At 46.4% G+C, this 12,937-nt stretch overlaps 1 protein-coding gene across 7 annotated transcripts in view; it reads left to right on the top strand.

Moving 5' to 3' along the window:
* The window catches only part of NAV2 (neuron navigator 2), a 378,822-nt gene that overhangs the window by 160,301 nt on the left and 205,584 nt on the right, over positions 1–12,937 (top strand). For 6 of the 7 annotated variants that reach the window (XR_012918953.1, XM_012756702.3, XM_012756709.2 and 3 more), the window contains exons 5-6: positions 975–1,233; positions 5,601–5,669. Coding sequence is in view for 6 of the 7 variants with exons in the window: in XM_012756702.3 (XP_012612156.1) it covers positions 975–1,233; positions 5,601–5,669 (328 nt within the window). In the remaining variant the exon portion in view is untranslated. The remainder of the gene's footprint in view (positions 1–974; positions 1,234–5,600; positions 5,670–12,937) is intronic. The other variant, XM_012756707.2, reaches the window with a different exon arrangement.

Raw genomic sequence — 12,937 nt, 5'->3', positions numbered from 1 at the left:
CAAGGCCTCTGAAGCTTCCTTGGGCCTCACATCCAGTTCAGAAAAAGAAATCCAACCTAGGGTGGCAACAAAGAGGGTGGCTGAGTGTGTTTGCCCACCGAGGTTCCTCCTCCTCTGTCCCTCGTGCCGGGTGGCCCTAGTACACTTCGCCCTCGGAGTCTGCTCAGACTCCAGCCATCGGCATCTGGTGTTAAAAGAACTGCATAAAAGGAGGGATTGCCCAAGAAGAGGCCCTTTGCTATCTATATAGCCTCTGCCTGTGAATAAATATTTTATTCTTCTTTGTGACTCTTTATGCATGCCTTGAGGCAAATGCATCTGAAAAATACTGTCTGGAATTTTAAAAATGTATTCTCTTTTCTAATTTCTTTGAATGTAGGAGATGTTTTGTATGAATGCCTTATGGAAACAAGTGCTTATAGCCTATCCCTACACCCATCCCAAATTAGAGTTATTCATTCAACAGACAAGGGAGACACAGAGCCCGGTATTTGAGCGGAGGATGACTGGGTAAAGCAGAGCGTGGATTGGGGAGTGGGACAGTGGCCACTTGGCACACTCAATGTGTCTTGACGCTTAGAACATGGACTTGGTGGAAGCCAAGTGCAGTCCGAAGACCAGTGAGTTTTCCCCAGTGGCAGAGAGCGCCTCCGTCCCGATTGGTCACCTGGCCTGTAGAACATGCACAGCTTGCTCAGGTGCTTGCTTTTGCAGTGGTGTCCTCACTGAAAATTCCCTCTTGGAACTTGCCAGACATCCAACTTGCCTTGTGTATCCACTCTAATCCCAATGGGGAGAACAAGCCAATTTCTTTGTGGTTTAGGCCTGATTTTAATTGACTGTGATACCAATGAAGTATTCAGGAAATCTGTCACATCCTAAAGAAATTAAACTCACGTGCGGGCTGAAGCAGCCCGTTGAATGGGAAGAAGCAAGGGCTCCCATCTGACGAGAATCTCTTTGTTGTCTTGCAGAGATCAGGAATGGAAACCTCAAGGCCATTCTAGGCCTCTTCTTCAGCCTCTCCCGATACAAGCAACAGCAGCAGCAGCCCCAGAAGCAGCACCTCTCCTCGCCTCTGCCGCCGGCCGTGTCCCAGGTGGCCGGGGCCCCCTCCCAGTGCCAGGCTGGCACTCCTCAGCCACAGGTGCCAGCCCCTCCCCAAGCCCCGTGCCTGCCTCACCAGCCAGCGCCACATCCGCAGTCCAAAGCACAGGCGGAAATGCAGTCCAGGTGCGGGCTCCTCGCCATCCGATCGGTCTGTTTTTCACGTGCCCTCCTCCACCCCGGCCAAATCCTAGCCTGTACTCTGTGTGTTTCATTCGAGCTTCTTCCATGCTTAGAGCTACTGGTGGTTAGCGGGGAATTAGTGTGACCCGGAAATAGTGCAGCAAGGACAGCTCCTGTGCCTGGTGGAGATGCGTGCTTCTGCCTATTTCTCTGGCCTATTACACATACTCGTAGGCAATGAACAGTCCCTAAAACAAACTCAAACTCCCTTTCTGTTTTTGCCTATAAGGTGGGTGTTCATTGTTACACACGAGAGGAATTTCACTTAGTGGAGGCAAAAGTTCTATTCTAGTGATGCCTCTGCTTTGCCAGAAGAGAAATACCGAGAACGCTGAGGATACATCGGTGGCAAGTGGTTCTTCACAAGGGAATGAGGCAGCTACCTTCCTTGCAGGTGGCAGTACCCCCAGTGGGGACAGTTATTATTAAATGTGACTGCGTTGTGTGAAACACACAGGGAGTGTCCTGTCATGCAGGAAGGACCTGCTCTGCATTGTCAGGGCCTGGTTTTGTTGGCATTCCTGTAGGGACTGCTGCTTTCCAGTTGGACTCACCATAGAGCAGTGTACAAGCAGAAGGCCATGGATGCCGCGGTAGTTACCGTCTACTGTTTTACAAATGGAAATTGTTGCATTTCTAAGCAACTCTGCAGAAGATCACCCTGTAATACATTTGTTTTAATGGCAGAAAAAAAGGGAGGATATTAGGAAGTAGAAACTTTTTGAATTATGGCATGGTTTTGCAGGAAAGTTCATTGTAACTGTTTTCTTTTAAGCTACAAGTCTTTAGCTATAAAACCTAAATGTCACTGATCACATTGATTGCTTGATTTCATCTAAAGTGTGCTAAAGAGTAACAACCTTGCCTTTCCAGCGCCCCAGAGCAGCAGCATTAATAATCATCAGGCTTCTCACACACCTTGATACACCTTTTATCACCTGTTGCGGTTGGGCCGAGCACAAAGCTGCTCGAACACCAACCGCCTTATAAACAGTTAAAGCTTTTTCCCCCACAAGAAGTGCTATTTCCCGGTTGTGATGGTGTTAAAACCAGCAGTGATGGCTGTAATGCAAATCAGGGCCCCTAATTAATTATCTAATTATAGCCAACTCACATTACGGAAATTTGCGGGACAGAAGAGTTGCCTGGACTAGCAATCAGAAGCAGAAAGCCACGCAGCCGGTCACCGTACCCCTTCCCTGGAAACCTACCCGAGCGGGAGCCGTTTCCTGGTCAGAACTTCCCTTGTGGACGTGGATCATTTGAATGATCAGGGCATCATTTTCCAAACTGCATCCTACAGTGCTTGTTGCCTAGCATGTAACTTCGGTTATACTGCAGGAGAAGAGTTCTCTGTGGGAAAATTGGGAGAGAATCTGGATTAAGTTGTTACAGCTGTAATTTCAGGTCTGTTCAGATCTCTGAGCCTGCCGAGCTCCAGATCCCCAAGCCCCTCGACCAAATTCAGACTTCATGGAACAAATCCTTTGATTTTTAAAAGGATTTGTTCTGTAAAATTTGGATTCAGACAAAAGGCCTCACTCAAGGATCCAGAAGGCCACATGTGGTCTCAAGGCCACAGGTTCCCCAACCTCAACCCTTCCTTGTGCCAGGTTCTGTTGTAGACACTTAGGAGTCAGGGATGAATGAGATAGCCATGGTGCCTGCTCTCTGCATGCTCCTAGAAGAGGCAGGCAGACAAGCAAATAAATGGGGAATTAAAATATCAACTAGAGGTAGTGAGTATTACAATAAGATGATGGGATTCAGAGGGACTGGGTCGCTAGTTTAGGTTGAGTTGATGGGAAGATCTCTCTACAGACTGAAGTTGGGGAGAGATGAATGACAAGAAACTAGCCATGTAAAACTCAATCACAGAGTAGTTGCAGCATGGGGGCAGCTGGTGCAAAGGCCCTGCGGTAGCAGTAAGGTTGGCATATTGGAGGAGTGGAAAGGCCAGTGCAGCTATAGCTGGGTAGGTGAGGGGAAGGGAAATGATAGGTGGTCTGGAAGCAGAGAGGGCTGCTACCATTTGCATGGACGACAACATGACCAGCAGCCCCTGCAGTTGTGCACTGTTGTGGCACCGAGGCCAGTCACAGAATGTTACCTAAACTGGATAAAGAGTTTGGCCTCCATTCTAAGGGTGACAGGAAGCCACAGGAGGGTCTTAAGCAGTAGAAAGACTTGATTCAATTTGTGATTTTAAAAATTCACCTTTGCTTCTCTTTGGAGGATAAGAATAAAAGCATGAATGGAAGGAAGGACCCCAGTTAAGTGGCTTTTGCAGCCTAGAAGATGATAGTGGCTTGGATCAAGGTGGCGGGAGTAGATATGGAGATGCACCAATTCAGGATATTTTGGGGGTGAGCCAAGAGGCCTGCAAACAGATTGACTCTCTGGAATGAGGGAGAGAGGTCACAGAGGAAGCCTAGATTTCCGGCTTCAGCAGTTCGGTGGTAAGTGGTAGTCTAATTTATTGAGATGAGGAAGCCAGAGAGAGGAGCAGGAGGTACGAATTGTGAATCTTCAGAAGGAAACATAAAAGGAGCATTCTGCAGACTTGGCCACAGCACTGTGCTTATTTTATAGAGCATCTCGCTGCGTAGGGTTCCAAGGATCATGTGTTGAGAAACACTGGCTTGTGTCACCGAGCTGTGCTAGCCTTAGGCATCCATTTCCGTGGTAGGCGTTTGTTTTCTTAAAAGAACCAGATGTTCCAGTCAGAGCACCTCTCTCCCAGTAAGCCAAAAACATCCTATTAATAAACGCTTTACCTGAACAAGAGCCAGTCTCACTTAAGCCAGGTTTTCACATTCATGCACTCCAACTACAGAGTGGTTCCTGCTGTCATGGCCCCCTGCCCCTACCCTGGTGACATGGACTGGGCTTTGGAGTTGCTGGATGTTCTCACTTGCCTCTTTGTCTTGCCTAGATTGGGTCACTTCTGCACATGGCTGGTTTTGTCCATCATATGCTGATACTTTCTAATTTTACTTCCAAAGGATAATCTTATTGTCTAGGCAGAGGACATCCCATGCTCACACTCTGGCTGTAAGTTGAGGAATGATGAAATTATATCACTGGCTCAGTTCCATTGTATTTCTAGCCCCAAATTCTACCTTTGAGAACCAAAGCCTCTAGGGAGGTGGTTTAGACTCTAGATCATTCATGTCAAATGTTGATGCAAGCCCCGCATGGCAGGTTTGTGATGGTGCTCTGTTAGAACTCTGCCGGATACAAGCATGCCTGAAAACTATTTTGAAGCCACCCAGGCTCCACCCATCTTGGGGTTGCAAGCCCTAAAACTCGGCAACTTTCCATAAAGTTTGCTAGTAAAGAAGTTGTGGAAGTTGGCAAGGCAAATCTGGCACATTGGCTTGAAGGAATCACGAACTTGGTCCACATTTCACCCCATGAAACTTCTCCCAGTTAAGAGTCCAGAAGAAGAATATCATCTCCGAGATTTGATCCTTCTCCATTGTATCTACCTTACAATGATCATTATTCAGTTGTTTAGGAATAATCCAAACAATGACTATTTTTTTCTTCATTCTTTTCTGTCTCTATACTTCATAAGGCTAATGAAACCAACATTTTATTTCTCACCTCAAATCCTTTTATGAACATGGTATAGGTTGTATGGATATAAGAAAGGTAAATATGTCTATGTGTCATAAGACAGTAAATAAGATTAACTTTTTCTTTTATTAAGCCCAACCAAGATTCTTCACAGGCACAAATTTAAAATTTCCTAAAAATCTGGAATTTAGCAAGTTCAGCAGACTTTAAGTGGTCATCTCTGTAGCCTTAAGAGAGCGCAAATTCCCGAGACCGGCAAAATTCTCAAACATCTGCACCCTTGCTTTGGGTCACCTTTATGGGATATTGAGAAAATTCATCTGAAAAGCAACCCAGGCAGAACAAGCTTGTGAAATAGAAACATCTCAATACTTTAGAAGAGTGTAAAGTTTGTTTATTTTTCAGGGACCCCCCTGCTTTAGGGTTTTACGGTGAGAAGAATGCCTTATGCTGACTGGAAGTAGGGGGGATATTTAGTGTTTAAGGAGAAGAAAAAAACGTCACAAACATTCTTTGATAATTTTAAAAGCAATTTCTTCACATTGGATATGTCTCAGATCCGTGAAGTTAGACCTGGAAAGAAAGCTGCACCTCATGGAAAAAAGTGGGCGGAGGGAAAAACCCGGGAGCATTCCCCTGTCGTAAGACTCTCATTATCTACTTGTGTGTCTAATGTATCTTCTCTCTCCTCACTCATCTCTTCCACTTTTTTCTCCCCTACCATGCAGTGCACCATCCAAGGACTCATCTCAAAGCAAAATCATCCGCTTCACTCTGGGTCAGAGAAAGATCTCTAGGTTAGACTTGCCCTGTGTCCTGCAAAGCATGGTTTAAACCCACTCCTCTGTCCCCTCGTCCCCCTCTGCCTTGGCTGAGTTTCCTTTTGGTCCTCCTCCCCATGTCCTGTTTGCTGTTCCAGAAAACCAAACCTGCCTGGCTGATGGTCCAGTGGTGTGGGGTGTTGGAAGCGGTCATGGCGTTGCTGGAAGCGTGTAGCGTGTGTGTGTGTGTGTGTGTGTGTGTGTGTGTGTGTGTATGTGTACATGTGGGAGTGACAGCGTGGAAGTGAGGTTCAGCCGCCCATGGTGCTGCTTATTTTATTGGCTTTTGGCTTTGCTTTGTCATCAGAATCCCCTCTGATTTAGGACAGAGGTGAGTTTCAAGGCAGTTTCCATAGTGGTTTCATGACGGGTTTGCTCCCTGCTTCGCCTCACCTGCGGTAATCCTGCCTCCCCTGCGTTGCTGTGCTCGATGTTGCTGCTGTTAAAACTACTAACGTGGGATTGGTTTTCTCTTGAGTTATAAAGACCTGAAGCGTGAGTCCAAATCGGACAGAGGGGACAAAGCAGCAGGCAGCCAGGTCTCCCCTTTGTCTCTGGATGCTCTTGCATACCGTGGAGAGGCTGCCTCAGTTCCCTGAAAATTAAAAACAACAACAAAAAAGCTTTGCTTGTTAACTAGTTCTCTAAACTCAGTCTTTGACCTGTCTGCCACATCCTCGAGGACCTATTTCAGGGTATGGGAAAAGCCAGTTACATCGTTGTATCTGCTGTTATTTTAAATGTACCAGCAGCTAACATTTATTGTATACATCATCTTATATAAGTCCCACATCAGCCTTTATGAGGTAGGTCATGTGATTATTCCCATTTTACAGGTGAGGAAACTAAAATTTAGGAAGTTAGGTAATTTGCAAAAGACACACACAAATGGAGGAGCCAGGATTTGAATACAGGTGGGCTAAGCCGAGAACGCCCATTTTAACCACAGTACAACGCTCTCCTCCTCCTCCTCCTCGAATTCTGGTATTTATGTGGTTGTTGAGGCTGCTTTTTAAAATCATAGGTTTCAACCATTGCTCTCAGCCTTTTCCCTCACACTGCCCTTGTAGCAGCCTAACAGAAATTGCTGCTGGGGCAGAATCTCCTTGTTATGACTGGTATTTATTTTTTATTGAATTCTCATTTCAAGGTAAAAGGAAACCCACACTTCCTATCTGTCTTCATTTATGTAACAAATGCATACTGAACGGCTGCCTGCTGCCCCACTCTGTTAGGCCTAGGTCCCTTTTCTAACCATGGTTTCCTTTTTTAAAGAGCTTACACCTGGAGGGACCCAACTCAGCCTCCGCCTGGCCAGTGGGGCAGAAACCACATGGCAGTGCACTTCTCTGTAGAACAAGTCAGCATGTCACCCAGACCTGGTTCAGGAGTCCAGGGGGAAGCCTAAACTTGTCCCTGCTTCTGGTAGCCTTGCTGAGAGTGACTGCTTTCCCTGATGAGTAACAGGAGGCCCAGTCGGAGCAGTGACAAAGGGGCCCCTTCCCAGTTAATTTGAGTGTCATGCAAATGCTCATCCATATGAAAGGAAAGGGGAGGGGCGTTCTTAGAGACCTGAAATCCAGTGTCTGTTCCCACGATGTGCTGGGGCCTGGAAGATAAAGAGAACAGGAGCCAGCTGGGAAAGTATCTAACTGGAAGCACATGCCCATCTCGCTAGTGGTTTGTTATCAGGCCCAGATGATGGAAGGGGAGGGGTGGGAAGAGAGGAAGAACTGGAAGATGAGGGCGTGCCTCCCCCTCCCTGAGACTGGCGGGGCTCAGGGCTTCCACGTTCACCCTAAGCCAACGTCTGGCTCTCTTTTAGGGTGAAATCCCTCACCTAGAGCTTCATTTGGGTGCATTTTGACCCTACAGAAGCCAGTAAAGGGATGTTCTTAGTTTCATTGTTTGCCCAATACTCCTCTATGCCTTCCCTTTACCCCACTTTCCCCCCACTTAGCCTTGAGCATGATTCTCATAAGAATTTTAGCTGATCAAACACCACTAAGTGTAGCAGCAAAGTTTGGTTGCCAAAAGAAACAGCCCCACCCCTCTGGCTGAGTATCTCTGGAAATCGGTGTCTCATTGGAGTGCGAACATTGATCAAACACCTGCTAGAGCCAAACACCTTGACGGCCCCCAGGGATATGGGGCAGCGTGGGAAGCCTCACCCTGGAATCTGGATGTAGGGGAAGCGCTGTGGAGGGCATTGGTACAGTGATGGAGGAAGGACCTCCGTGGGTTTCTGCCTTGGAGCAGTATTATTGCCCCCGGCATCCTATGTGAGCCCCAGGTATTTAGGTTTATTCCACCTGCAGGAGGCAGAGAAACATAGAGACTAAGAGGTACAGTCAAACCTAAGTGAAATCGCATCTTGACTACTTGCTGACAGTGTTATCTGGACACATTATTTAACCTCCATGAGCCTGTGCTTTTTTCATGGTCAAATGGGGTAGTCCTGTCTCCCTCACAGTGTTATGAGGATTAAATAAAGCCATTTCAGCTCTTTAGTACCTGGCATATAATCAGTGTACCATAAACAGTGGATATGGTAATGGTGTTTTAGGTTGATCTGGGACAGGTAAGGCGACCAGGCCGCCTTTAGCAAGTCCCACAGAGTAGATCTCTACACGATCGTCTTGTGGAAAGGAATCTGTAAGGGCAGTAATTTGGTCCTCTCTGCCCAGCTGCTGAAAAGCAAATGCCATGGAAATGAGAAAGTTAGCATTTAATCATCTTATCTGGCAAAAAGCATCTCCGATTATGAGCACCTCCCCTGCTCCAGCATGTGCACACAAGCTGCCATCCTTCCTGGGAGGGGCCACCCTCTGCTCCCAGCCTTTGAAGTGGTCCTGCGGGGAAGAGCTGCTGTCTTGCCGTCAGCACGTACAGCGCGTGGAGCCGAGGAGGAGGGATGCGCTCGTAGGTTACGTGCCAGGACGGGCAGTTTTACTCCCCTGCCCGCTGCTGGGCTCTGCACATGTTGGAGCGATGGGCCTTGGCTCTAATAGTGGCAGGCTTGTCCTCCTGCCTCTGTTACACCACTTCCCTTACGCTTAATGTTTTAGAAACTCCAACATGTGTGTGTTTCAGAGAACCCATCTGTGTTCTCTGTCATTATGTAACCGTGTGGATATGGAATGACCGTGAGAGGTCAGGTTCCTCTCGGAGTGACGCGGGTTGACCCAACACACTCTCCTCTCACTGCGCTGCTTCTGTGAGGCTGGCCCAGCGGGCAGCATCTGTCGTGCTACCTGCAGCTATTCCACATGAGCAAAACCCAGCTCTTCAGCGTGCAGGGATTCTAATGCTGCAGACGGCAGATGCTTCTAGGCTGGAGGCTGTCAGAAGTGCCCATGATACACCAGGATGTTAACAGTAATGAACTTCAGAATGTTAGCCAGAGGCCTGGGGGCCGTGTCACTGGTAAACTGGAAGATGGTCTGCTTTTCAACTCTGGCTCCGCTCTCAGCCTCCTTAATTAATGCCTCACGACTGGAGGGCAGGACCTAGTAAGTCCAAGCTTCGAAATATGACATACAAGGTCTTCCCTGCCCTGGCCCTGCTTGCTTCTGCAGTCTCATTCCCTCCCACTCTGTCCCCTAGTCTCAGCACACGCCAGCTCTTTCTTTCCTCCGCACATTTTACAGGCCTCATCTCTGCGTGGCATGCTCTGCCTTCCCTCTACTCACCTTCCCATTCAACATGCCAGATCTTCTCTGGGGTCTCCTTTATTAGGAGCCTTCTCTGATCATCCCACCTACCTTCAAGATCATCATTTCCTTCCCTGAAATACTTCTGAACTTCATGTATTTCATCAGTTAACGCCTAAGCTAGCTGTCAGCTGGGGTAGACCAGTCTCTTGAGCTCTAGATGAGGTTGAGCGTCCTAGCTCTGCCCCTTATGCCTGTAAAAGGTCCAAGTGACCTCCCCAGAATCACTCAAGTATCTTAGGTTCTCATGGTCACCTTTGGCTTTGAAAGCCTGCATTTGAACTCCTGGACTTAAAGTTCAGTCAGAATTAATTAAATTTGTGAATTGACTCACCATCCCAAGGGATGTTTTGGTTCCCTTATAGGTAAGTCTAGACTCAGCCTTTTTTCTTACTTCCCACCCACCACACATTCATCGTAGCCTTTGTATGTGAAGTGGATTTTGCTGAAAATTTCATGGAGAGGGCTTACTTTGGAGCAAGCATCACTTCAAGCCCATTCACAGCAGAACCCAAGTTTTAAACTCTAGTGTCAACATAGATGATCTCTGAAACTTGGAAGTAATGACTTGGTCTCCACCCAGTTTTTTGATTTGGCCAAGCTTAAGGGAGCTGCCCTGAGTAGGATGTGGCAGCGATGGTGGTGGAGGGTGGACATGGGCTGGCTTGAACTTCGTGGTGGCTTTTGATGGCGGTGTGTCAACCATTCTCCTTTTGCCATGTCATCTGTCCTCAAAAGCTTTAGGACAACTCCTCTGTGTCCCAGAAGGCTAGCACATCCCTGCAACCATTTGAAGAACATACTGTTCTCATCAAAGGGGCACCTAGATCTCTGGCTCAGCAAAGAGAATCTGACCATGGTCACTCGTGGGAAACCCAGTACTGTCTTTGTTAATCCAAAACCAGGAATGTGTCACTCCAGAGATTGGGGCCCACAGATAACTCAGAGGTGTCCCTAGTGTAAGGTCTCAGTCACAGATAGTTGGATGAAGTAATTTCTCTTCTGGAATGTTCTATAGGGAGATGATGAGCCTGCTTGCCAAATCCTGTCTTGCCTCTTTGAAAATGTTTATCTCAGAGTCTTGCATGTTGACTTTTGTTCAGCTCTTTTCTGATGCTTTAACTTAGACCCATCTATTTTCTTCCTTATTTATCTGATTTTTTATTTTATTTTATTTATTTTTTTGAAACAGAGTCTTGATCCATTGCCTGGGCTAGAGTGCCATGGCACCAGCCTAGCTCACAGCAACCTCCAATTCCTGGGCTAAAGCAATCCTTCTGCCTCAGCCTCCAGAGTAGCTGAGACGACAGGCATGTGCCACTACATCTGGCTAATTTTTCTGTTTTTAGTAGAGATGGGGTCTCTTGCTCAGACTGGCCTTGAACTCCTAACCTCAAGTGATCCTCCCGGTTGGGCCTCCAAAAGTGTTAGGACTACAAGCATGAGCCACCATACCCAGCCTATTTGATTTTTCTTGTGCCATAGCATGTTTCCTTTATAACAGTGGCTAATTCTTTTTGAATCTGTGTTCAGCTGAGAGGATGAGAAAGGAAACTAACATGCATTGGCCATTTCAAATTTATAACTCATTGGGGAGTTCATTATTATTACAAAGTTACAGGTAAGGAACAGGAATCTCAGAGAGGTTATGAGACTGGTCCAATGTCTTATGTCTGGAAAAGCCTTTATCCATTATACCATATTGCCTCACAGACAGCCAGACTGCCTACCTGATCAAGTTTGTACCTGTCCCATCGCATGCTTTGATTGCTTACCTCTATAAAGTTCCCTGTGCTGTCCTGAAAATCTGCCATGGTTCAGCCCCGGGTCAACACGGGTGGGGGAGGCAGGGGGTACTCTCCAGCAACTCTGAAAGAAATGCATCTTTATCCTTCTCATTGCTTTTTGCTTCCATGCTCTTTGCAAATTCCCCACTGAAGTAGAATGCTGTGACCTGTGTCCCCTGTACCACTTAATACCATTGCTATGACATTGTTTTAGAACAAGCCCATAATCCTTTCCCAGGCCTATCTGTGGGCATAAAGACTCCTGCAGACTATAGCTGGGTTAAGTAAGTCCAGCCCAAGGGATATCTACCTGCAGAAGCTATGCCATTGGATGTGAGTACTCGGATAACACTGACTTGCAGGACTTGCAGGACATTGTTTGCATTGGAAGCAGAAGCAAGAGGTACCAAGATCCCATTGCTGGATCTCCTTGGCCAGATGTGCTGGCCACATCTGGTCCCCAAACACTGGCACTGGCACTGCTGGGTTTTTGTGCCCCGTTCTGTGCCTATCTTTGTGGGGTTAATGTCTTCCAAACAAGACGGTAAATTAACAGAGGGGCAAGTGCTCCTAGCACAGTGGGAAGGGATGCCTTAAAGTTCTCACTGCAACTCGTTGGGGGAAGAGCTAACCCCCTTCTTTCTCTCCCAGATCCGTCAGGGAATTGGGCCAGCTTCTCCTTAACTGTATAAATTTTACAGTCCTCTCACACCAGCTCATGTTCTCTGTTTACTCTACAACCATCTTTCTTGCTCAGCCAACAAGAAAAAGTTTAAAGTGACTGCCTGCTTATATCTAAAATGCTTCCAGACTGCAGACTTCTTTGGTGCTTACAGATTTGCATGGCAAGAGAAGGCTGAAAGTTTTATGAGTTGAAAATTCAGACTTATCGCTAGATCTAATGCTAGCCGACTGAGATTCCAGTGGCTTTTAAACACAGCTAAGTGGGTTTTAGCCGAAAGATAGAACTAAATATTTCATCATTTCAACTTTAATTATTGGAAACAGCCTGCTTAGTAAGTCCCTGGACCAAAATTCTGATTTGGGGAATCTTACCGTTAACTCTTTGGAAAATGGGCCATAATATCTTTAGTCACATTACAAAGAAGTCTGGAGACTTAATTTCCCAAGCCACGCAAAATGAGGTGTTTTATTTAAAGGAGAATGTTTGTCTTTAGGCTAGCAAATTCCTATCAGTTTTACAGAAAGAGTGTATGATTTTATCCATCTACTACTGTTCATAGAAGCTGGTATTCAGCCTCAAAGTAATGCCTATGGAGACAGGTTGTCAGGTGTGGAAGGAAAACGTATGTCCAGACAAGTGGTTCCAACCAGGCCTTAAGTTTTCATTGCAGATATGTTGGTTCTGAGTGGTAGCAATTCCCTGTCTCACCATTACAAGCTGTTTCTTTTCTTGATATTTATGTCCTGGATTATGGAAAACACTACTTTTAATACCTATCAGAGGAGATGCACACGCAAGGTAAACTGTAGGATCTTATTAGGCCTTTATGTTCCATGCTTGATATGTTGGAGATGACATGGCTTAGCCCCACTGGAAGGTAAAGATACCCATCCTAGAGGGGAAAAAAAAGATTAGCTTTGTATTTTTAATCTACAAACATCTTCATATTTTTTTTCTTCAAAATTTCTCTCTTTGCTCAAAGGAAAACTGTTCACATTTTGCTGTTGGACTTTTGCTGGGTCATTACTAGCCTAGATGTTTGTAGTGGCTTCCACCAAA

This window comes from Microcebus murinus, chromosome 4, assembly GCF_040939455.1.
Source record: "Microcebus murinus isolate Inina chromosome 4, M.murinus_Inina_mat1.0, whole genome shotgun sequence".
NCBI classification, from domain to species: Eukaryota; Metazoa; Chordata; class Mammalia; order Primates; family Cheirogaleidae; genus Microcebus; species Microcebus murinus.
The sequence above is the reverse complement of the archived record's forward strand: the minus strand, read 5'-3'. Positions and strand labels throughout refer to the sequence as shown.